Genomic DNA, 26,795 nt, shown 5'->3' with positions numbered 1-26,795 from the left:
GACATGCCTCATCCACAGGGTCATCATGAGTCAAGGTTGATGAGGGCACTTAACAACAACAAACTGGTTGGTGTAGATATGGTTGTGCAAGTGTCTGTTTATGTGAAGTTTCAGCTAAGAACTCCCCTGGACTTTTGTCCTTTCTCTGGGAACCAAGGACTTTGTCCACTTCTCCCAAGTGGGGGAAGGAATATTTGTTTTTTCCTTTTCTGAGAGAGAAGTGGTCCACTAATCTTTCAGATGGTCCACACCTCAACATGACTGTATTGAGGGTGTGTGGCACCCACCCACCAAGCCTCCCCCTCCCACTTGTGGGGTGAGGCATCTTGCTGCCAGTGTCCTTTTGCCTATCTGGCTGGAGCTAAGGAGGTGAGTCACTTGGAGTGGGATCACCTGCTGCTGCCTCCTGGCAGGATATTCCTTGGCCCAGGAGTGGCTTAAGGAGCAGCATGGCTCATATTTTCTCCTCAGTGGCCCTATGTTTTGTTTTAAGTTTAAATTCAAGAGGAATACATGTATTTATAAAGGCAGATTACTGCAGTAAAGAAATATATATATGTGGAAGTACACACATAAACTTATTTTCTCCTTAGCACCACTGTTTGTTTGTTTTTATAAATTAAATGCAAGAGAAATATATATATTTATAAAGGGATTGTGTGTGTGTATTATGGGGAGGGGAGGGACAGGACAGCAATGGCAAAACCATGAACAAATTTTTGTCAAGAAAGAACCCCTATGATAGGTTCCCCTTAGGGCTACCATAAATTGGAAATGACTTGGAGGTACACAACAACGACAAGAGCATGCACACATATTTTCTCTTCAGCGGCACTGTTTGTTTCTTTTTGGTTTCAAATTTAAATTCAAGAGGAATGTGTGTGTGTGTGTGTGTGTGTGTGTACATATATACACAGAAGTGACATGTATATATACGTATGTGTGCACACATATATGTATATAAAGGTAAAGGTAGTCCCTTGACATGAATGTCTAGTTGTAACCGACTGTAGGTGGCGGTGCTAATCTCCATTACTAAGCTGAAGAGCCAGTGTTGTCTGAGGACTACTCCGGTGGTCATGTGGTCAGCATGACTGCACTGAATGCTGTTACCTTCCCACTGAAGTGGTGCCTATCTATCTACTTGCATTTGCATGGCTTCGAACTGCTAGGTTGGCAGAGGTTGGGACTAATGACAGCAACTCACCCCATCATGCAGCAGTCAGGCCTTGAACTGCCAATCTGCCAATCTTCCGATCTGTCAGAACTGGAATCTTAACTACTAAGCCATCCCATCCCTTATGGGACGTGCGCGTGCACACGCGCGCACACACACACTTTCTCCTCAGCAGCACTGTTTTAAAAGTTAAATTCAAGAAGAATATATATAGAGATCTTGTAGCACCTTTGAAACTAACTAAAGAAAGAAGTTAGTGGCATGAGCTTTTGTAGACTCAAGTCTGCTTCCTCAGATGCATTTATATACAGTCACCCCTCCGTTTTCACAGGGGGATCCGTTCCAGACCCCCTCATGAAAATGAAAAATCACCACTATTCAAGCTCTATTAGTTTGAAAGGCGGTGCATGCCTAGGGGCATATGCGGGCACACGCCATATGCGCACGCTGTATGTGTGTATGCCGGTGCACTGTATGTGGCTTCAAGCTTATGCTGAAGCTGTGCACCAATTAAACAAATGGTGCACACAGTGCACCACAAGAACACACAACATTGTTTGCAATGGGGTGCAAGTATATGTGGAATTTCCCTTACATGGGGGGGGGGGGGATATGGAACAGATCCTCCATGTAAAGGAAAGGTCCCACTGTAGCTATATTTATAAAATATGGTGTATGTTTGTGTGTACGTGTATATATGAGAAAGGAGACACACAAACAAATTTTCTCCCCCGCAGCACTGTTTTGTTTAAAATGTAAATTCAAGAGGAATAGATATATTTATAAAGGAAGGGAGGATTATGTATACATGTTTGTGTGTGTGTATAGGGAAGGACACACACACACACTTTCTCCTCAGCAGCACTTTGGTCTGAAACTTAAATTCAGTAGGACTACACACACACAAACATATATGTGTGTGTGTGTGTACTGCTGCTGAGGAATTTGTGTGTGTCCTTCCCTATATATATATATATATCCCCTCTTGAATTTACATTTTAAACAAAACAGTGCTGCTGAGGAGAAAATTTGTGTGTGTCCTTCTCCACACACACACACACACACACACACACCCCCCTCATTTTAAAAATATGTGTGTCTGTCCTTCCCCATATATATATATATATATATATATATATATATATATATATATATTAATGTCTCCCTCATTTTATAAATGCATCTATTCCACTTGAATGCAAATTTTGAAACCAGCAGTGCTGCTGAGAAGAAAACATGCATATATTCTTATACATAAACACACACATGTTGATGAAGGGAAGGGATTGGAGTGCCCACTCCCCTTCTTCCCTCCCTGTGTGGGGCTCCTCCTGATGAGCCTCTGAGGGAAGAGGAGGGCAGGGGGTCTCCTCCTCCTCCTCCTCTCCCTCCCAGAGAGCTGGGGCTGTCCCTGCCCTGCCCTGTTGCAGAGGGGCGGGGGCGGGGGCGGAGGCGTGGTGCTGCTGCTGCTGCTGCTGCTGGACCTGGAGGAGCAGACCCTCTTGGTGCTGGCTGCAGGCGGAGGAGCATGCCATGAGTGCTCCAGCAGCAGCAAGAGCAGCAGCAGCAGCAGCAGCAGGAGTCTCCCTTGGCCCCACTGCTGCCTCTGCCTCTGCCGCCCCCCTGGCGCCATGCCTGGGCTGTGCTGCTGCCTGTGCCTGGTGGCGGTGGCTGCAGTGGGGCTGTCTGGGGCCAACCGGAATTGCCCGGAGCTGCTGGTGGACAGCTGCCTCTGCACAGCCGAGCGCTCCTCTTCCTCTTCCTCTTCCTCCAAGGGACCTGGCCGGCAGACCATCCGCATCAAAGTTGTCTGCACCGGAGGGGACTTGGTGGAAACTTTGCAGCCCTCCTCGCTCCCCAACCGCACCGTCTCCCTGTGAGTAACACTAGAACCATCAAAAAAGAAGGGTGGGGAGAAGAGGGGAAATGGAAATGGAAATAGAAAAGGGGAGAATGCATCATTTCCAAAGTCACAAAAAGTAGGGTTGGGAAGAGGCTCTGAGCATCCATCTCTAGGTGTCCAAGATGCTGGCAGAGTGGACCCAAGTTGGTTTGAAAAAGGGATGATGAGGGTGAAAACCAGACAGGTCCCAGCAGCCTCCTCCCTGGAGTTTGGACTGCATTCCACTTCAGACCCACAGCAGCATCCACACAATCTCTACCTTCACCTGGGTGTAATGCTGCTGCTTACATTACTGCCTGGATTTCTTCCACAAAAAGAAATCTTCAGTGTTGAAAGAGTTTGTTTTCACAGTGCAACAAACTCCAACTCCCAGAATTTCCATAGCCTTGAGCCAGACAACAAGTTAAAGCAGTGCCAAACCGGGTTATTTCTCCAGTGTGGATGCAGGCCACTGAGGACTCTCATGCACTTCTTGGGCTCCCTAGCTTAGTTTTTCCCAGGGATGTCTGCAATGATACAAATGATACAATATGTCTTATACAATCAGAGGAACTGCTCCAGGTAGGTCCTAAGCGCAAAGGAGAGGACCAAGGACAGCGGAATGGAGGACCTTCCAAGAGAATGGAGGACGTGACCCAAAGGGAAGCTTCAAAATGGAAAATGAAGGCTCCTTAAGGCATGCTTGGGAATGGAGGACCTTGGAGAAGGAGGGAGGACCTGGCCCAAAGGAAAGCTTGGACAGGACTCTTATATCAGGGTCAAAATGGGGAACATTCAAGAAAGATGGAGGACATGACCAAAAAAGCTAAAAGCACTCGCAGATATGTAAATTCAGGCTGCTTAGGCATGCTCAAAGTGGAGGACATTCAGTAATAATAATAATAATAATAATAATAATAATAATAATACTATAATAATAAAGATTTATTTCTGGCCCTCCCTATCACTGAGAATCCTGGCGGGTTACAACAATAAAATACATCAAAGTTACAATAAAATCCAAGACGAAAATAATCCCTATACCCAACCATCTCATTCCCAATGCTAAAACAGGATTAAACAAAGCTAATAAATCTCTAGTTAGAAATGTACATTTGTGCTTCTTAGGCATGCTCAAAGTGGAGGACATTCAAGAAAAATAGAGGACATGACACCCCCCCCCCAAAAGCTAATAAATTTCTTGTAGAAATGTAAACTCATGCTTCTTAGGTATGCTCAAAATGGAGGACAGGTGGGAATTCCTCCTGGACAGAAGGTCAAAATGGAGGACATGTCCGGGGAAAGGAAAATGAAGTACTAATGAAAGATATAGGATAGATAAAAAGTGGCAAATAGTTATTCTAAGGGACTTATAAAAATTGGAGGGTAAAGGAAGCAAATAAGTGGGGTTTTTTTTAGTATTTTTATGTTGTATTTTAATTTTTATAAAAATAAAAAAATATTGAGAGAGATAATCCGGGGGGGGGGGGGAAATGCTTTGCACATGGTCAGAGGCACACTCTGCTCTAAGCCAAGGAAGGAAAAGTGGCAGACTCCTGACATAGCTTTAAATGAATCCCCTCAGTGGGGGAGAGGGTGGTCGCCTGAAAGGATCTTCCACAGGGTGACCAGTGCTCCTCCTTTTCCAGGACCTGTCCCACATGTCAACTTTGTCCAGGAGAAATCCCAAAATGTCCTCCATTTTGACCATGACTAAGAAATATGAATTTACATTTCTGCGAGTGTTTTCAGCTTTTCTTTGGTCGTGCCCTACATTTTTCTTCGACTGTCCTCAGTTTTGCTGTTCCTTGTTCTCCTTTGCCGTTAGGACATCTGGTTGCCCTGCTCTTCCATATGCTGCCTGGCATCCCGATATAGGCCCCCTTGGCTAATTTCCAGGGAATAGAGCTCCAACAAGTTGTTGCTTAACTTAAGTAGCATGCCAACTTTTCATGCTTAAATCTCTGCTGGGGATGCTGGGGCTGGAAGGAAACCCAGCTGTGAAGGGACTGGTGCAGGAGGAGGAAGCTGCAAGCAGGCATCCAAGCAGGAGAGCCCAGACATCCACCAGCTGAGCTGCCAGGAGTTAGTGTATATCTAGAAATTTTAGTCAGAAAATTGACCCAAAAACCCTGAGCCGACTTATCCATGGGTCAATGTAAGTACTGTACTTTAACTCTTACTTAAAAAAGGAACCATCCCCTGGTGAAAGGCAGGAGTGTAATCCTGCCCTGGAAGCACTGACTCTCTCTCTCATCCATTCAGCCTTTAGTATGAGCACAGTTATGCCTGCTGGAATTTTGTATTTCAACCTTCACATCCTTTGTTATATGCCCCTAAGTTTTTCCCTCAATTTATCCACGGGTCATATCAAAATCCATAATTTTGGCCCCCAAACCTGCCCTTGACTTATACATCAGATTGACTTATATATACAGTACCTATAGCCATTGCCAAGGACCTGTTTATGGCATTCCCCTCAACGACATGGGTATATATTGAATGAAATGTGTTGTTTTTAAATGAGGTTGCAGTGGTGGGAGAAAAGAAGGATTGGGTGCATTCCTGGAAAGCTCTAGGATCCCTTCTTTCTGAAGGACCATCGTAAATCTTAATTCTATGAGCTGGTTTTCTCTGGATGATGGGCAAAACTTTGTCTCCCCAAACAACATGTTTCCTGTCCAGCTGGGAAACTGCAAGCTCACCTAAACGATAGAGAGGCTAGTTACTCAGTGACCAGTTTTTGCAGCCTTCCTTTAAAAGAGTCCTGTGACTTTTGCCTTTCTTCAAAAGAAGTTTGACAGAAGTTTGTCATGAAGAAATTGTCTGGGTACATACACCTGTGTAAGAAGAAAGGAAAGCATAATGCACTTTCTTTTTACAAGTATAAATAATGATGGAGGCTCACTTTAGACTTGTTTCTGAACTCAGGTTCTCCTTCCTTTCTTTACTAGAAGTCTGATTTTTTTTTCCATCCCTGTCTGAAAAGTTCTGGTAGCATTTTGTTTGCTTTTGGGGGAGCAATGTGTATGGAAAGTAAATTGCACACTGCCTTGCCCAGTGGTTTTGCAAATAATACTTCCACAATGCAGATTATATCAACTGAGACATCTTTAAATCTCACAGACGATAATTTCAGACCCTAAAGATAACAGACAAAAATGAACTGCATAATAAGGGTTGTTTACTGAAATTGATGGCCTTCTCTTCACTGGATCTGAGAAATGAGATATATTGTCCATATTTTTAGATGCCCCCTTTAACTATTTAGAACTTGCCACAAGCTTCCATTTTTTCTGACCCAGCATCATTTTTGGTATGTTAAAAATACACTTTGAGGTACAGTTGCCTGTTGCATAAACTAAAATAAAGAATAGCTGACTCTGTATTCTTAAGCATATATGGCAGGAAGCCTTAATTGAAATCACTGGGATTTTAGTTCTAAACAAATATGGTTAGAATTGGGTGAAAAATTAGCAGGCTTATCCACTCCACAGATAAACTGAAAGTAATGACATTTAAATCCTGGTGTAGTCCTGTGGATATAAATCCTATTCTTAAAGTCTTATCCACAGCTCAGTTAAGGCGAAGTGTAGTGAAGTCCTATGGATATAAATCCTCTTCTTATGGTTTTATCCACAGCTCAGCTAAGGCAAGGTGTTAGCATTTAGGCTAACATAACTCACTAAACTTTGTTGAATGCTTCCAGTACAGCCCTATTATATGTTTTCTCAGAAGTTAACCTCACTGAGTTTAGTGAAAGTTAATCCCAAAGCAGTGTGTGTTTGAGACTGCAGCTTTGAAATACTGTGAGGCTGTGTGTGTGTTTTGGCCTAACTAGGCTGTTCAATGAACTGTAAGACTAGGTTAATGTAATCTGTTTAAAATGGACCCAGGAATTACAAGTTATATGTGTTTACTCCCTAAATAATAATAATAATATAATAAAATTTTATTTGTATACCGCCCTTCTGAAAATCAGGGCGGTGAACAGCATCTGATAACAATACATACATATACATTAAAACAATTCAATAAAAACAATAAAAACAATAAATCCCACCTTCATAAGTGATTCTGTACTGCTGGATTTATTTGTTGACAGTTTATGCTGTGAAAATGTCCAGGCATTGCTGAACTTTTCTATTACAGTCAACACTTTTAAGAGAAGCAACTGTAAAAGATAGTAATTTACAACATGTGTGGACCCTGTGCTTGGAAATGCACAGATGTGCTCTGTTGCTTAATTTTTTTGAAAGCTGTTGAATTACTGTTATTCATCTAGGAATATCTTCCTTATTAAGGTACAGATGTGTTAAATGCAGTTTGAAGCACAGCTCCTGAAAAATATTCCAGTTAACATTGTAAAACTCTTAGGTTTTAGTGTTCTTTCTGTGGCTATATCAAGAATACAGTCTTCCAACTTGCAAGCGAATATAGGACACACCTGGATTGTAGCCCTAAACTGAAATGAATTCCACCGAACAATTTACTTTTGAGTAAATTAGGTGCAGGTGAAGTTTTCTTCCTTAACAGTTAACAAGTTTCTACAATTTTTAATAGAAAATCATATGTAGAAAATGGTTTCATTGGTTTATTCTGAAAATATGGAGTCATTTGGCAATTATTTTGCATCCCAACCCCAAATCATTTTTGCATGGAAGGAAGACCCATTGATTTCATTTGAGCTTACCTCCAAACAAGTGTTCATAAGAATGTAGCTCCAGACCTATTTCTCTTATAAAAATGTATACCATTTTGCTTTGCAGGAAACACTGACAAATTTATACTGTTCCCCATAGGGATATTATATTAGGAAGCAAGTGGACTGGTAGAAAAACAATAATGGAGAAAAATAAATTGAACTCCAGCTAAGATGAAAGATGAAAGCATTTGTTGACAATCCTATCTCTGGTAATATAAAAACAAATACTAAAATTTGAAAAGTTTATTAGCTTATTAAGAAAGACAAAAACATTTACTTTACACATGCATAAAGTACTGTAATTCCTTTTGCTCTTAATTCAGTTCATATCTTTGAAAGTAACTGAAAAGCCCCAATATTATAAGATGGGGTTGTGGGGTGTGGAAGGGAAATCGTTATAACAATAATCTAAATAAAGAAGAGGAAATGCCTTTTTCAGTAGTTGAACATGGAGCTGACAGTTTGACTGAAAGTGTCAAATACTTTCTGTAGAGACAGTATTTATGATGAATTAAGTTAAAGTTATATGATATTCACCAGCTGCAGAAATTGGTGAGGGAAAAAAGCACAAACATTAGTGTTCATAGATATGTTTTTCTAGCTGCATGGAAGAGCAGGGAAAGAGCATATCCATGCAGACACTGCCTGTTTCCATTCATTTTTATTGGCCCATAGAGAAGGAGCTGCAGCATACGGAACATAACTTGTCGTATTGTTTTAACAAACTGAGAATGGAGGGGCGAATAAAAGCAATGTGCGTTACAGATGCAATAACATCTCTTAAAATAACAAAAAAGCCAATTTTATCCTGTGATAAAACCTTTAGTCGGGTTTTAATAAGTCAAGATTTCTTTTCCCAGATGACATTTCTGTGAAAAACTGGGCTGAATGTTGAAATCCTAAAAACTGTTGCATCAGTAAGTAAGAGTTCCCAGATGGCTGTACTGAAAACTGTACCATTTTTGTCATGTTGCTGAAAGGGCAAAGATATTGCTTTCATGTTGCAAACAGCCCCAAATTGTTAAAAAGAGAGTGTTTGTCAGAGAGACAAATTGTCAGAGAGACAAATTGAGAGACAAATTGCTCCAAATTGTTAAAAAGAGAGTGTTTGTCAGACTAATGTTGTCTTTGACTAACACACTGATGCACAGTGGTTAAAATTTTGGCTACCTATTTGTTTCTGGGCCCAATTCAAAGTGGTGGTCATGACCTATAAAGCCCTTTGTGTGTATTAGCTGGCTCTCCCTATACAACTTGGGTCCAGACTATCTGAAGCACTGTGTCCCCCATATGAACTGTTCAGAGTCCTAAGATCTTCAGCAGAAAGAAAGCTTTGTCTTGGTCCCACCACCATCACAGGCTTGCTTGGTAAGGACACGAGAGAGAGCCTTCTTGGTGGCTGCTCTTCCATAGGAGGCTAGGCTGGTGCCCTCTCTGCTTTCCTTTCACTGGCAAGCAAATAGGATTTTATTCCAGAAGGCTTTAAATACAGTATATAATCTTGGTCATAGAATCATAGAGTTGGAAGAGCAGGGAGGCTTCTATATGGCGTGTGTATTCTGTTTTTTTAAAAACACTTCTGTATGCTTAATTGCATTTTTAAAATTATTTTAGCAGATGTTTTTAATTATTTTAAAATGTTTATTGTAAAGTTTGTAACTGATTTTATCTGTGAGTCACTATTGGTTGCTTTCTGGGAGAAAGCCAATACATAAATAAATGAATGAATAAAAGTAGTAAATATAATTGATATGCAAGGTTTAAAACTATGTTGGACACTACTGGTAACACATAAGTGCATACTGTGTCACTAAAACCACAGTGGCAAAGAGTCTTGTGGCACCTTATAGACTAACCAAGTTTTATTTGGCAGAACATTGACAAGTTTCACTTGGCATGATGGCGAACCTATGGCATGCGTGCCAGAGGTGACACTCGGAGTCCTCTCTGTGGGTACATGTGTCGTCACCTCAGCACAGAGTTTGCCAGAGTTTGTTACTAGAAAGATGGAGGGACATGACACTTTGCAATAAATAAGTGGGTTTTGGGTTAAAGTTTGGGCACTCGGTCTCTAAAAGGTTCACCATCACTGGCATAAGCTGTCATGCACAGTGGCCTATTATCATGGAGTGAAGTGACACTGCTCCATGCATGTGATGGTGGGCTGCTGTCCACTAAGAGCTATGCCATATAAAACTTGTCAGTTTTTAAGGTACTACAAGACTCCTTGTTGTTTTTACTACAAAAGACTAATACTGCTATCTCTCATTCCAGAAATTACTCCATAACTGTTATACAGTGGAACAGACTTAGCTGGCATAACTTGCATTGCAAAGAAAGGCACTTGTGGTTCAATTTCTGTTTAAATTGAGTCAAATGCACACAGTAGGATTAAGCATAACTGTTGTTTCATAGTTTGCAAATGTAGGCCATTATCCTCTGCTTGAATGTCATGAGAGTGCTTCTCAGCCTTGATTTGTATTAACAGGTTTTAGATACTATACATCTTATGATTGTCTGTGCTGTTGGACGTGAGACCCAAATAAATTTTAAAAAGTGCACTGGCAGTTGAACCCAGCTGAGACGATTAAGCAGCTGCTCTGCCTTACTGATGTTTAAAAAGGGACTTTGTTTAAAATTTTCTCCACGCATGCCATTCTGACAAATAATTCATGTCCCCAGAAATGGGAACTGCAATTTTAGCCATTTGGTTTTTAAAAGCATTTTGATTAAAAGAAAAGAAATATGCTATTTGAAGGGAGTATTTTCCACAGGAATGCTAGATTGTTATTTTATATACAGTATTGCTGGGAAGTGTTGTTTGTTGTTGTTGTGTGCTTTCAAGTTGTTTCTGACATAGCGATCCTAAGGCAAACCTATCATGGTTTTTTTTTGGGGGGGGGTCTGAGAGTGCGACTTGCCCAAGCTCATCCAGTGAATGGAGGAATCAACCCTGGTTTCCAGTCATAGTCCAGTGCACAAACCACTATACCACACTATTTTTTTTATTAAGCCTGTACACAGGACTCTGCCTTTTTCTTGGCTACTAATCCTAAAAAGGTAGAACCATTATTTTTTAAAAAAGACATCAGCTTTCCCTAACAGCAGTGATATCTGTCTTCTCTTGAAGGTCATTAGTGTTTAAGAACATGTCTTATCTGGGATGTTTGTGCAATGAGTCAACTTCAGAAGAATATCTACTCTGTATTTCAGCAAGTACCCTCAAGGAATAATCTTAGTTAAACCTCATGGAATACTTAGGAAATATTTATGTATCACTGTATGAATACTTATGTGAGTATTTAAAATATACATAAATATATTTAATCTCAAGTTTGTGTTTTGCATTATTAGAAGATGTAGTTGGATAGGACTGTGGCTGAATTGTTGGTATTTAGTGCATTTAAATACTGTGCGTTGTACGTATCCCAAAATGGCACTTTTATATAAAGCTGATAGACATGATAATAAAATTTAGGTTTTTTACACAAACATTTTTTCGAAGCTTTGTATTTGTGTAAATTAAGAAGCCTATATAGCCAGAATGATGTAGTGGTGTGACTACAGTGTTGGACTAAGGTGCAAAATAATCCAGTTTGAGACTGCTTCAACTGGCCTGACTCAGTGCTAGCGAATTACGGGAACTGTAGTTTTGTGAGACATTTAGTCTTCTCTGTCAGAGAGCTGTGGTGTCACAATAAACTACAATTCCCAGGATTCCCTAACACTGAGCCAGGGCAGTTAAAGCAGTCTTAAACTGGATTATTTCTGCAGTGTGTTTTGGAGCAAAGACTCTGAGAGACCAGAGTTCAAATCTCCACATGGCTGTGGAAAAAAGCGTAAGCTGCTCTGAAAGTCTTTGTTGCTGAAGAGTGGAGTATAAATGCTCTAAATAGATAGATAGATAGATAGATAGATGGATAGATGGAAACCCACTGGGCAAGTCACATTCTCTCAGCTTCAGAGGAAGGCAATGACAAACCCCTTATGAACAAATCTTGTCAAGAAAACGCCATGATGTAGTTGCCTTGAAGGCCAACAACAAAAACAACAACAGGAAATCTATTGTATTGCTCAAATCTTTAGAAATCCTCTCCATTCTACTTTAAGTATTAGATCTTACCATTCTCCTGATTCACTGGTTATAATGTTTACCTATCTCTGGTTTATGTGGGTTCTTATTGACCCAGTGGAATGGAGGGGCTGTTCATAATTCTTGTCCTGAAAATCAGCTATAAGAACAAGCAATAGGTTGTCCAGCATAGAACATGCTGGCAGTTATCCATTCCCTTTATTCAGGTAAATTATTTCTGCAGGTTCTTTAACTCAGAAAAGTCTGTCTGCTTTCTTCCTTCAGAATGTGCTCAGTGTTTGATTTACTTTCCTTTTCATTGGAGTCCAGAGAGTAAATGTTGCCCATTTCCGAGCTTTCAGAGGTACATGTCCACTCTGACACCATGGATAAAAATTTGTCATCAGGTACTTGGCTGAGACAGAGCTTTCTGCAACATTCCTAAATCTCTTGAGATACTGAGATATCTTGAGATACATGATGAACAGAGGCCTCCATTTTTAGGATAACATTGATATACTGCTATTACTTTTGCTAAGCTATTTCTGTGGCTTTTGCAAACAGCACTTTATCCAAGATTACCACAATATGTCGCAGTATCATGTCTGTGGCTATTTTGTTAATGCTAAAGTGGTAACTAGAGACATCTTCAGAGATGGTAACCAAGACTCTTTCATAGGTAGAACCTTTTCCAGCCTAGGCTTTTCTAATTTCCTGCATTCACATGTCTTGTAAGCATCTTGTAAGATAACTGATTTTTTTTTTTGAGATAAAAAGATTTCATTTTGACTACCTTTGTCTACCAGTGGCTGTGGTTCAGCTTCTTCTCCAATAATATATGGTGGAAGATGCTTTTCTTCTGTGGAAATGGTTTATTACTAATGTTTCAGAATGCATGATTAAGCAAGTTTTGAGACAGGCTTTCCAGTTTAATGTGATTCTGTTCATGTTATGAAATGTTCTGCTAGTGATAACTGTGTTGATGGTATGGACTCTGAACAGGTAATTCTGGACTATGACTAGACTCTCTGTAGGCCAGTGTCATTTCCCTCTGTTTATGAGCACGGAAGCCATCAAATATTGAGATGACTTCAGTGTTGCCTATGAGTTTTCATAGCATAAACCTGAAGTACAGGTAGATGCTTTTGAGGCAGCTATAGGCTGGTTGTCATATTGTTATATGTTAATTGTATGGGACATGTAGCAACCCAACATGCATACTCGCTCTGCATATACACGAGTGTCTATGTTCATATACTGTAGTTTAAAAGCTCTTATGATACCTAATTAACCACTTTCTTGTTGAATGTCACATCTGTAATGTGAAAGACTACTAGACAAATGGATTATGTCCGTAGTGGCGCACCTATGGCACGCATGCCAGAGATGGCACTCAAAGCCATTTTTCGTGACACACAGACTGTGGGGAAAAGGAGGAACAGGCACTTCCCTCTTTGTCCTCTTCCCGGCTATCCCAAGCTGCAGCTGAAGGCCCAGAAAAGTGTGAATGGAAGAAGTCCTGCCCTGGAAGTCCTGTCTCTCCTTCAGCACTGGGTAACACCTGGTTCCAGAAAGCCTTATAGTGTGGGCACCCCTAAAAGGTTAACCATCACTACATTATGTACTCAGAAATGAGTTTTGGTAAGAGATTATGGTACCTCTGAATGAATATTTTAAAAAGGTGCTTTAAATTTTGTTTGGTTTTTGACAGGATGGTAATTTCCATCACTAGATCTTATAATGTTCGACTGAGATACTGCACAGTCCAGCATGGCTATAATGATGAAGCTCTGTTGTCTTAACTATTTCCGCTAATACCACCCCTCCAATTTCTACCTTTACCAATACCAGAAATCACCCCGACCAAAGGGCTTCCAATATACTGCAGGTTGAGACTCAGGGAAATGATGAGTGCAGCTTTCTCCTAGTCAGGGGAACACTGAGACCTTTGGTTGGGCTCTGCTTGGCTTAAGAGGCAGATTTTGAAGGCTTGTCAACTGTAAAAGTGAATCCCAAAAGTTAATGAGATCATTAGTCCAGCTTACAAGATAGTAAATGCTGAAGAGAATGCCAGCCTTGGGCTTTGGCCATGTCAGCTAACCATTAAGCACATTGTCAATAATTCACTAAATATTAGTTCCTTTTGATAGGCACTGTCAACAGCAGAACAGAACTATTTGAAGTTTATAATGTTTGTGCCTAATGAAATTAGAAAAATATTGGCTTTTTCTTTGTGTTAATTTCAGTAGGCCTTACTCAAAGTTAACTGTGAATATAAATTCTGAGACATACAACTGTCCCACCACATTCGCTGGGATTAGGGGCACAGGGCCACCGTGAATGTGGAAAAAACACAAATAACTCAAACACCATGTTTTTACCTGGAGAACACCACTCTAGAAATCTCTAGGTCCTCCAGTGCAACTCTGGAGGAGCTACAAATGCTACAAAAAGTGAAGTGTTCTCTCTAGGAATCTCTAGGTCCTTTAGTGTGACTTTTGGTTAAAATTGACCATAGAATTGCGCTGGAGAACCTAGAGATTCCTAGAGAGAACATCTTAATAAAATCCGTGAATAATCAAATCTGCAGAAGTGAAAGCTGCAAATGTGGAGAGATGAGTGTAGTTATTTTAGTCTGGAATATCAGTATGCAAAAAATTCTTGTATTACCTTTGATACTTACTGTGCAAAATACGTTGTAGCATAAGCTTTTGTTAGTCTGTGAAAGTTTAAGTTGCAATTTCTTTCACGCATTTAGTCTCAGAGATCCCTTTGCATGTGAACATAAATGTTGCCACATTGCTTTGGCTTGTACAGAATGTAGTTATTCCAAAAATTCTTTACTACAGTTGGATCTTGGTATCTGCAGGGGATCCATTCTAGACCTGGATACCAAAATCTGTGGATGCTCAAGTCTGCATTGTCCCCAATGGTGGTGCAGCCATGCGGCCGCAACACCATTAAGGACAGTGGGACTCCTCCTTTCTTCCTCCCTCCCTCCCCCCCTCCTGGCTCTCACTGGTGGCAGGCGAAAGGGTGGCCTCTTCCTCCTCTGCCACTACTGCTTCCTCCACCTGCTTCTTCCTCCTCCTCCTCCTCTTCTTCCCACTTCTTCCTCCTCCTCACACCTCCTCCACAGCTACCTTCTCCTCTTCTTCCTCCCATCTCTTCCTCCTCCCACTTCTTCCTCTTCCTCCTGCCTCCTCTGCTGCCACCACTTCCTCTTCCTCCTCTTCCTCCCACCTCCTGTGGATATAGTATATCTTGATTTCAGTAAGGCCTTTGACAAAGTTCCCCATGACATTCTTGCAAACAAGCTTGTAAAATGTGGGCTAGACAAAGGAACTGTTAAATGGATCTGTAACTGGTTGACCGGCCGAACCCAAAGGGTGCTCAACAATGGCTCCTTTTCATCCTGGAGAAAAGTGACCAGTGGGGTCCCACAGGGCTCTGTCCTGGGCCCAGTGCTATTCAACATCTTTATCAATGACCTGGATGACAGAATTGGAAGCATACTTATCAAATTTGCAGATGATACCAAATTAGGGGGAATAGCTAATACCCCAGAGGACAGGATCAAGATTCAAAATGACCTGAATAGACTAGAAAGCTGGGCCAAAGCTAACAAAATGAAATTCAACACGGAGAAATGTAAGGTATTGCACTTAGGGCGGAAAAATAAAATGCACAGATATAGGATGGGTGACACCTGGCTGAATGAAACTACGTGTGAAAGGGATCTAGGAGTCCAAGTAGACCACAAGTTGAACATGAGTGAACAGTGTGATGCGGCAGCTAAAAAGGCCAATGCTATTTTAGGCTGCATCAATAGAAGTATAGTGTCTAGATCAAGAGAAGTAATAGTGCCACTGTATTCTGCTCTGGTCAGGCCCCACCTAGAATATTGTGTCCAGTTCTGGGCGCCACAATTCAGAAAGGACATTGAGAAACTGGAGCGTGTCCAAAGGAGGGCGACAAAAATGGTGAAAGGTCTGGAAACCATGCCCTATGAGGAACGACTTAGGGAGCTGGGGATGTTTAGCCTGGAGAAAAGAAGGTTAAGAGGTGATATGATCGCCCTGTTTAAATATTTGAAGGGATGTCATATTGAGGGAGCAAGCTTGTTTTCTGCTGCTCCAGAGAACAGGACCCGGAACAATGGATGCAAGCTGCAGGAAAAGAGATTCCACCTGAACATTAGGAGGAACTTCCTGACAGTAAGGGCTTTTCGACAATGGAATGCACTCCCTCGGAGGGTGATAGAGTCTCCTTCCTTGGAGGTCTTTAAACAGAGGCTGGATGGCCATCTGTCAGGGATGCTTTGATTTGGATTTCCTGCATGGCAGGGGGTTGGACTGGATGGCCCTAGTGGTCTCTTCCAACTCTATGATTCTATGATTCTATGATTCTATCCTCCGCTGCTACCATTTCCTCTTCCTCCTCCTTCTCCTCTGCCACTGCTTTGCCACAGGCTTGCTGTCCGCACATGGCAAGTCTGTGGATATGGAGGATGGACTGTAATTTACAGACCTGTGACATATTAGTAGTTTATTCATGAAAGCTGCTTCCTGCATGTCTGTTTTGGGTTTGTAGGCACAGTTACAAGTAACATTTCAAATGAAAATTGTAATCACAGTATGTTTCTTGCCTATCCATAAAATTAAGAGAGCCTTTTGTAGCTATTTTTGCTCATATCTTTGGCATACCCTAGTCAGCTAGCACTGACTGATTTAATATGTGTGAAAGTAATTTTGTTGTGATTAAATGTACAGATCTAAAATAATATTGGCTTAGTTGCACTGGGCTGTTAGAAGCTATACAGATGATCCTCTCAATCAGGATATAAAATACAGTCGCTCCTCCTAACTCACGGATCTTGGATCTGCGACCTTGAAAATCCATGAAGGGGCAACCTCAGCTATTTTTAATAGGGTACCCTCCACGCATGCACACATATGCACGTGCACATGTCCCATTCAAACTGATGGGCCTTGAATATCCGTGAGCCTCCGTTTTTGTGGGGGGGAGGTCTGGAATGGATCCCCTGTGAAAACAGAGAGCCAACTGTAGTGCCCTGCATATTTACCACTAACATGACTTGTGTGTATTTGTATGTGTGAGGTTTGGGCATCTTTTGGAGGGGATGTTTCTCTAGATTTATTGTTTTCCTTTATAACTTTGTTTTATTGCTATTTCGGCTCCACACATATAAGACATATCACACTGGTGTTTATCACCATAGAATCTATACATTTACTTGTACAACAATTCTGTGTCTTCCTCCAAAAGTAATGAAACAATTTTTTTAACTTTCATATCACTTAAATGATTATATACTTATGTCTCTGGCTTTACTTCACGAACAAAGATTTAGGAAGGACTCATGATCCCGTGCTTTCTATAAGCGCGTTGATGACTAAAAAGGCCAATCTGCGATAAACAAGTCCGGTTGCAGAAAGCACAGCAGAAAGTCTCCTTGGGTGATGTTTCCGGGTTGTGGTTCTTTCTGCGTTGTCATTTCTCTTTGAGACTCGTTTGGCGTGAGCTTTCAAAAAAGGCTGCATCATCGTGGATGGTGTGTCTCCATGCCTCCTGAGGCCAGGGTAGACCATTGTTGGTGATCGATTTGGCCGAGCCTGAGATGTTGTTTCAGGGAGTCCTTGTATACTTATGACCAATCCTATATTTGTTATAAAATATCTTCATTTTTGTTTATATATTTATTTATGTAAGATTTGTTGTTTTAGTGTGTTGACTGTAGTTGGGACTAAAAGTTATGTTCAGGCATCATTAAATACTATTTTGACATTTTAATATAATTAGTTTGAATTGAGGAAACATATTGGTAATGTCTGCTAGCCAATAAGGGCCATAACACTTATGTCCTTTGCACAGAACTGATTTTGGATAGGGCATTTTATAGTTCTAGATCTCCAGTCCAATCTAATATTGATTAAGTGACTAAAAGAAACTTCCTAGTTTAATACCATATTTAAGGCTTTCTGATGTTGGTTTCAGTTTCGTAAAACCAGGAAATTGAAAGCTGATGCCTGAAGAGTCATGCTTTGTGATTAATGTCCATGTGACAAACTGGTGTGCAATGTCACAATTTGCTTACAACCTGAACTTCTCATGTATTCACATTTTGCGTTGGTCTTTTAGGCACAAATTCATATGGAGTGGTTGTAGTTGTTTGGAACAAAAACACCTGTTGCTGATCCTTTGGTGACTTCTTCATAATTAACTTATCGAAATCTCCTCAAAATCCCCCATGAGAGTGTCTGAGGGCCCAAATAAGTTGTGTTTCAGGTAGCCTGTAGTGTGTATATAAATGCCCTGATCCTCCCACATGACTCACTGTAGGGGCTCATCAATGTGCTTTTTTTTAGTACGGCCTTGTGAGGTCATCTTCCATAACTAAAGAATACCAGTAACTATTTCATAGATTTCTAATAGATTCCCCAACGCAACATAGAATTCTTCGGCAAATACTAGCTTCAGAATGAAATGAACAAGATTTTTAAAAAGTTTTTTAAAAACATTTTTTTTTAAAAAAAGAATGAAATGAACAAGATAACTTTGCCAAACAACTGCTGCTTTAGACTTCCATATAGCAGGAAAGGCTTAATAATCTTTGAAGCACTGCTAGGAACTTCATACAATTATATCACAAAATTAGAAGGCACCACAAGGGCTATCTAGCCCAGCCTTTAGCTGTGCAGGAAGGTACAGCTAAAGCAATGCTGAGAGAACAAAGAATTCTCTTCTTTGATAAGCCTGAATAATGTACATCATCATAAATTTCACCAAAACCCGATCGAATCATATGATATACCACTCTGAAAATTGGAGAAAAAATTATAAATGTGTTAATTTTCAGCACATGTAAAACAGATGAACAAGTGAGAATCTATTGAATCACTTTGAAACAGGTTAACAACTACTGTACTTCAAGTTAATAATGGATGCTATGTGATATTGGCTCAAAGATTTTATTTTTTGTAAGCAATAGAATCTTGATGCCTATAATGGCAGAACTTTAGGGGAGAGATGATTTACTGTAAGGCATAATCCTGCCCCCTATTATTGCTGGGTGTGCAAAATGCAGAATATTTTTATGCTTATAGCTTCTGAAATCAACAAGAATTAATTTTGCCATCATCTTTATGTCAGAAAGCACAGCTAAGTTTAAAAAATGTACTGGGTATATAACATTATATAACCCTACCCTTTTTCATTTTAGTATCCCCCTTTTTTCCAAAATACTCTTTTCAGCCATAAGCCCAAAAGTTCCATTCACATAAGCAGTGATTGATACATCTCACACCCCTTGCTTTTAAATCGGCAAAGTGTGTCTGGCATGAAACGTCCCCTCATCTCAATTCTAATTTCCACCTTGAAGAAATAATTGCTACCTTTAGTTGACACATTCCTCAACATCCCCTGGCTACTGTGACTCACCACATTGGCCAGTGACATTTCACTGGCAATCTTCTGTGCTTTTCTGAGACACGCAAACAAACTAATGCCTGCCATATATTAGGAGATTTCATCTTCTATGTAAATTAATAGAACTTAGACGAGAAACTCTTAAATGTAAAGAATTCATTAGGTGGCACCTTTCTCGTTTATTTTTGAATGAAACCACTAATTCATTCTCTATTGTTTTGATTCTTCATAAAAGATATTTGGATTGTAACTTGGGAAAGGTTAGTGCCTTTTATGTTTATCCTTCTTGCTCATGTGTCTATCCCAGTGCTGATCCCTGTCAGTGGGGTGATGAAATTGGTTTGAATTTCAATTTGAACTGTAAAGGAAATATCTAAGGTTCTGAAAAATATCCCCCCGATAGGTTCAGCACATTGGATAATTCCTTCAAAATTCATACCAAAAGACAAACTGCATTCAGCATCCCACTAATGTGGGAGCCACCAAACTGCACAGACCCAAACTACTTTTCATACGTACACGTTTTAAGAAGGCTTGAGTTGGACTCACTGCTATAAACGAGGAGGTTTGATAGAAGAATCTTTCCCTCATATGTAAAGTTCTGTATCTTTGAAGTTCCTCAGGCCTTAAACCATGAAGAAACTAAAGATGGTGGCAGTTTTATTTGTTCAATAGAAAACTTGCATCTTGTCCATCTAATGCTTACACAACATAGGGTGGCTGAAAGCAATGGAAAATGCAATAAAATTTCAAAACAGCCATATAACAGAACAGACAGATACTGCAAATACGTGCTATACTCTCCATATGCTTGAAAGTATATTAACACTAATAACTTCCCAGTCTGTTCTTTCTCAAGGGAGGAATGTGTAAGCACATGCCAGACTGTTACAGGGGTCTATCTGTACAAATATACTTATCAGCTCAGAACCTGTTTTTAGTCCTTCTCTTCACATTCTAGCATCAATAACAATAATATGTAATATTATGATAACACTTTTCAAGTGTTCAAAGTGCTTCACACTGTCATTATCTAGTTGGAAGTCCTTGCAACAACTTTGTAAGTCAGTATTAACACCCATCACCCAGATAGGACTGAGGGTGAGATGTGCCACTTGCCCGAGGCAACCTAGGGAGTTCAATTCAGAGGCAACATTTGAACTGAAGACATCTTGATTTGTAGGTTAGCGTTTTAGCCAATATACTACACCAGATTTCCTTCTCCAAATTCCATTCTGCTTTACTGATTTTTAATAACCACCAGATACATGACTGGTTCTTATTTGATGAATTCTCTCATGGACTGCTGCCATACTATAGAAATAAAGCAGTTTAACTGCCATGACTCAATGCTATGAAATTTTGGGTTTTGTAATTTGCTGTGGCACCAGAGCAAGCTACAGATCCCAGAATTCCATAGCACTGAATCATGGCAGTTAAAGTGGCATCAGACTGCTTTATTTCAGCAGCGTGACAGCAGCTATGGTCTTGAAACTGTACATCTCATTCTTCTTTCTAATTGTAATTTGTTTATGTCAAAGAAATGTATCTTTTACTCCTTCTTCCTGACGATCTTGAAGTCTATTCTTTCCTAATGAGGGATTTGACCTCTTCTTTTTTCTTGCCATCGCTTTCACTTGTTTTTCCATTGCTCACTAAACTTACTTTGGATTTTTAAGGTCTTGGTCACATTCACAATACTCAATTTCACTCTGATTCAGTAGTCCTGTAGCTGGTGCTCTCTGCTTTCAATAATTGCACCTTGTGTTGGTGACCTGCCTTGGCTTCTATCTAATCCCAGCTCTGCTCTTTGGTCTGATAGTTGAGTTGAAGCTAACATTATGGATTCCTATCTTAGACATTTTTTTCCTTTGCTGCTCAGATAAGAATTTATTTTGTGCATTGGCGCTATTATTTTGCAGCCAGATTTTTCTTTTCAGCAAGGATGTCCTTTACTGAAGTAACTGCAGCTGTGCTTCTCTTCCTAGCAAGGATGTCCTTCTCTTGAAGTAACCACAGCTGCTTTCATTTTACTCAGTTTTGTCAGCTAAAGGGAACAACTGCTTTCTCTATCTAGGATAGGAAATAAAGATGAAGGGTCACTGACCCGCCATCTCCTTTACCAGATATAGCTCCTCTCATTCCAAGATAGGGCCACAGGAAATACAGTGTGTTACCAAACATATGTTTAAACAATGCAAAACAAGGATTCCACGCCCCCTCAGGAAATATAGTTACCGTGAGCCAGCAAAGTTAGCTTTTTCTGTATGCACATGAAATTTGAAGCACATTAAAACAGTATCCCTAATCTCTGTGGTGTAGCCAGCTCCATTCTTAGTGGTTTAATAGTTTTATCTTCAACTTAATTAGATAAAAAAATGAATGGCTCTATTTATGCTGCTTCTGACTTGAGAAATCTGGAGCAATGTTTGAAAACTTCATGGTTTGCATCAATAACAAATGGCTAAGGTTGTAGTAGTACATATATTTGCTGTTGGAGATTGATACAATACATGACTATCAGGCTTTCCTCTTGCTTAATTAGTTTTTCACAATAAACAATATGTTGGGTTCAGGCACCTCTTTAAACAGATATATGTGTGCACAAAGTGGGTGAAAATCTGTGCTACCCAGAGAAACATTATCTTTGTCTGCTTGTCCAGGCAATATTTAGGCACTGCATAGGATAACAATGCTAGATATATGAAGTCAGGGGGAAAATCCTTCCTTTTGCTCTAAATGAACAATATTGCTTTTGCCTTCAAGAGAGTTTTTTTTCCCCTTAGAGAAAAATCTATTTTATGTATAGTGACTGGGGATGGCGTCTCTCCTCTCGTGGCGTGCCTGGAGTCAGTAATGGGCTGGATGAGGGAAAACCGACTCAGTCTGAATCCAGAGAAAACGGAGGTGCTCGTGATAGGTTCTCCTGGCCCAGGGATGGCGGTGGTTCCGCCTGTCCTGAACGGGATCACGCTTCCCGTAAAGGACTCGGCATGCAGTCTGGGGGTGCTCCTTGACTCGTCGCTCCACCTTACACCTCAGGTGGATGCGACGGTCAGGAGCACCTGCTATCAGCTTCGGCTGATCCGCCAGCTGCGCCCCTACCTGGGCCGGAGGGACCTTGAAACGGTGGTACATGCTCTGGAAACCTCTCGATTGGATTTCTGCAACACGCTGTACATGGGGCAACCCTTGTACCATACGCGGAAGCTACAATTGGTACAGAACATGGCAGCCAGACTGGTCACTGGTATACCCAGGGCCAGTCATATAACACCTGTACTTAAAGATCTGCATTGGCTGCCCATTCGCTTCCGGGCGCAATACAAGGTGTTGGTTATAACCTATAAAGCCCTACATGGCTTGGGCCCAGGATACCTTGAGGACCGCCTCTCCCCATACATTCCGCCTTGCACACTCAGAACATCTGGTCAGCAGCTACTGAGGGTCCCGGGGGCTAGATTAGCCTCCACAGCGAGGAGGACATTCACCATCTCGGCCCTGACCCTCTGGAACACGCTGCCCATAGAGCTCCGCTCGGCCACCTCCCTGGCACAATTCAGGAAGGAACTAAAAACCTTCCTGTTCAAGCAAGCATTCCCCGATACAAGTCCTAGTTAGTCCCCCCCCCCCTTGACGGCAATGGTGAACTGGCTAGAAATGTATTTTAATGTAATTTTTAATTGTATTTTTATTATTGTATTGTATCTGTGTTGTTTATTATGTTGTACACCGCCCTGATTGATAGAAGGGCGGTATAAAAATAAAGCGTTTATTTATTATTATTATTATATTTTATTTCCTGCAATGAGTCTCAAAGTGTAACGAGTAGTTGAAAAGTGTGCAAAAACCCACGTATTCTCACAGAGAGGATATAGTTGAAATAATTCATTCTTGCATGCATGGATGAAAAAAGGAAAGACTTCATTCCCTTCTCTGCCACACTGAAGTTAGACACTAGGCTTCTTCCCTTGTTTGGATGAGTTTGTTGGTTGATGAAGAGAGTCCCAATAAATATGAATTTGGGCTTTCTTCTTCATTTTGGTTTTGCTGTTTCGGAATATTTATTCCATATTATTGAAAACTTTCTCTTACAATTTGGGCTCCTGAAATCATTAGGGTTTGTAACTAGGGTTATCAGACTGAAACTGGAGAGGGTTGATTGTGTAGAAGAGGGAATTCCAGTAGTTGTTTGTTGCCTAGTTGTGTGACAAACAACATCTGCTGAAATTCCTTCTATGTAGCCACTTAAAGGTACAGGGGCCATCTCCATTTTTCAGTCTGGCAAAATTATAGATAATAATATCTATTTACATACTAGTTAATTGAAGAACTGTTCCAATAAACATTTGTAGAAAAATTATGCTTCGTTTCCCCAGTTGTGGAAACATATCAGAAATTATGTTGTCCCCAACTCTGTTGAAATATTTCAGTCCTAGTCTGCAGAGCGTGGAGACTAGGAGAAAGACCATAAAAGGAAGAAATCTATACAGTGAGCCTGTGCCGTCCATGGGCTCCCCATGTGCGGCTTTCAGCATACGCTGAAGCCACAGCACAGTGTAATGAACGGCATGCACGCCGCATACACATGCCCCATTATTTTCAATGGGGCGTGAGCATACGTGATTTTCCCCTTACGTGGGTGGGGGTCTGGAATGGATCCCCCACGTAAGGGAAGGGAGGACTGTATAATTTTCTTTCTAAAGATCTATTTTCTGTTGTAGCTTCACAAGCATTACTGCCCACATACTGTGTGGAAATATGAATGGTAGTATTCCGAGACTGTGATGTGCAGTACACACTTAGACATTTTTTTGAACAGTGGTTCAAACCCAGTGCCCTTCTTTGGGCTTTTCTAAATAGGTCTATAGACTTGTGAGTTCTCAGTATATAGCTCCTTGGGATTTACTGGTTTTTGTCATCTCCATGTCCACTTATTCCATTCTTTTAGAGGATGTTCATATTGATTTTTTTAGATTTGCAGTAGGGAGTCTTCTAGTGTTTTTTTTTCAACCAAGGTGTGGCTTGCTGAGGTGGTCCTGTAAACTGAAGGGCAAATTTTGCGTAAAATGCGTATTAGGGTTGGGGGCATCCGGAAAGGACGCCCCTTTCTAACCCTAGTATGCACTCCTTGCGTACTAGGGTGCCCGTTTGTAATGGGCCTAAAGGTCCTTTCACCAAATGGAGTGGGTGAAGAGTGGGACAATTGATAGAAGATGGATTGGTTGGTCCATGCTGGCAGTTGCATTATTGAAAAAGTTTCAAGAACATTCAAAACAGAAATCTTGTGTTCCCCAGAGGTTTTGATTTTTTGTCAAATGCGGCTGTGGTAGATGAAGTATCATCATGATCAGATTTTATTTATCTGCAAAATTCTAAATTGTACAGTTAAAGAGAGTTAGTTTGGCACTAATCTAGAATGTCAGGAACAAGATTTTCAGTCACTGGAATACACCGGAAACAATTTGAACCACCTGGCTGCAACATGCAAACTATTATAAAAGTATTCAGAATCAAGCAGTTCTGCCAGAATGTAGTAGCAGAAACATCTTTTATGGTATTTGGGACTGCATACAATTAGGTGATCTGCTAGTTCCTGGCTCTTTTTTTACAACTCAGCCACACTTATTTGGACTCTTCCAGGGACAGGATAGGGTGTTGCCTATATAAATACATGGCAGTTGCTCTGTTTTGTCTTTTCTTTTATAAATTTTTACATAGTACTGCATAAATAATAATAATAAAAATTTTATTTATACCCCGCCCTTCCAACGATCAGGGCGGCTTACAGAGAATTAAAACATACAGTTAACACATCTACTGAAGTCTGTATACAGTTAACACATCTACTGAAGTCTGCATAAGGAGCATTTCATGGATTCAGAACTTGCTAAGTGGAAGCAAATAACAGTTGTGAAGAGCAAGGAAGACTAATCAAATAATCAGTGTATTGTTTTTGTAAGATCCCTGGTATTTACAGGAATACTTGTAATATAAAATCAGTGAAATACAACTTTCTGCTGTATTAGAAAACAGATAACAGCTTGAACTAGTAGACAAGATTAATTCCCATGCACATATACAATGCAATATACCAGTGGTTCTCAATTTTTTTACCCATATGGCTCCTTTACATCTACATGCGAACACCACACCTCTCCCCTTGTGCTTGATGTAGTGTATGAATAAAAATATTTTGTTTGTTTAGTGTGGGTATTGTACATTCATGTATATTCACATTTTAACATTTTATAAGGAAATAACATTGTCCAAATTAAAACAGTTTTATTTAAATGTGAAAAGTTTAAAAGTTTTATTTATTTCATTTCCTTGCACTCTCACACACACTCATTTACTCTCTCACACAGTCTCTGTGTGACTGTGTGACATTCATTCTTTTGTGTATATGAGAGTGTATACACATTAATATGCAAGCATGTGAAAAAGAAATGAAGAGTGTGACTGTGTGTGACAGTATTAGTGTGACAAACTCTCACACACAGAGGTAACAATGGTATTTGAGAGAATGTGGTGCTTTACAGACCGCCCAAAAAGGGTGGTCTGCCGGCGCCGTCATTTGCTGCGCGGAGGAGCCCCAGTGGCTAAACCGCGCAACTCCTTTGCGCAGCAAAAAGAAGCTGCAAAAAGCGGCTTCGTTTTGTGGCGCGGAAATGACATTGCAAAGTGCTAATGGCGCACTCGCGGCGTCATTTCTGCCTTGTGATGTGTGGACGCTAGGCATCCGCGACGTCAAAATGGCGGTGCCCATGTAGAATGGGCGCCACCATTTTGTACGCGCCGAGTGCGTACTAGGGTTAGGGGCGTCCGGAAAGGACGCCCCTTTCTAACCCTAGTACATGCATGGCACGTACTTTTTGCCTGTCTGTAACGGGCCTGTGTTAAGTATGCAGCAGAGAATTGGGGCAGTGATGGGAAGAAGAAGTGTACCTGCAAAGGTCACAATCCAAAACGTTTCCCTGCTGTCTTCCTTCTCTCTCAGGCAAGAGTGGCTGCTCCAAACATTCTCCTTGTCTTTCTCTTGCTCTCCATTATACAAAAGGTTTGGGTGGGAGGGAAAATGAGGAGAAGGAAGATGATGATGAGGGAAAAGAAAGGCCTTTAAGTCTCATGCCCCCACTGAGCAACCTCCCACTGAGCAACTCCCGCACTTACCCTACTGTCAACAGTCTTACCCCACGTTGACTGTAATATACAATATTTTAAGAATGAGACATGATGTGAGGGTGATCTGGCTGTGACATCAGTCACAGCTGATGATCACTTGTGTAGATTCTGCTAATCTGGTTTGTTTGGTGGGTGTCCCCTTCATCCTTTGCTGCTGCATGCATGTCCCTCCAGAAGCTGTGTGCTTGGTAGAAGAGGATGATCATTCCAGATAGGAGTGTGCCATTCTTTATTCAAATGTATACGCCTGTATTTTTGGGAGCCTATCCATGATCTTGAAGTCAGGAGCCAACCTGATATTGATATTAAGAATTAGATGAAATGA

General features: G+C 40.8%; 1 protein-coding gene across 2 annotated transcripts in view; it reads left to right on the top strand.

Moving 5' to 3' along the window:
* The first annotated feature begins 2,668 nt into the window (after positions 1–2,668).
* Positions 2,669–26,795, top strand: part of ADGRA1 (adhesion G protein-coupled receptor A1) — a 484,111-nt gene continuing 459,984 nt past the window's right edge. For both annotated transcript variants that reach the window (XM_042458649.1, XM_042458648.1), the window contains exon 1: positions 2,669–3,053. In XM_042458649.1, coding sequence (XP_042314583.1) covers positions 2,809–3,053 — 245 coding nt within the window. In that variant the 5' untranslated portion in view covers positions 2,669–2,808. The remainder of the gene's footprint in view (positions 3,054–26,795) is intronic.

This window comes from Sceloporus undulatus, chromosome 3, assembly GCF_019175285.1.
Source record: "Sceloporus undulatus isolate JIND9_A2432 ecotype Alabama chromosome 3, SceUnd_v1.1, whole genome shotgun sequence".
Taxonomy (NCBI): Eukaryota; Metazoa; Chordata; class Lepidosauria; order Squamata; family Phrynosomatidae; genus Sceloporus; species Sceloporus undulatus.
Note: the sequence above shows the minus strand (reverse complement) of the source record. Positions and strands in the feature narration are given on the sequence as shown.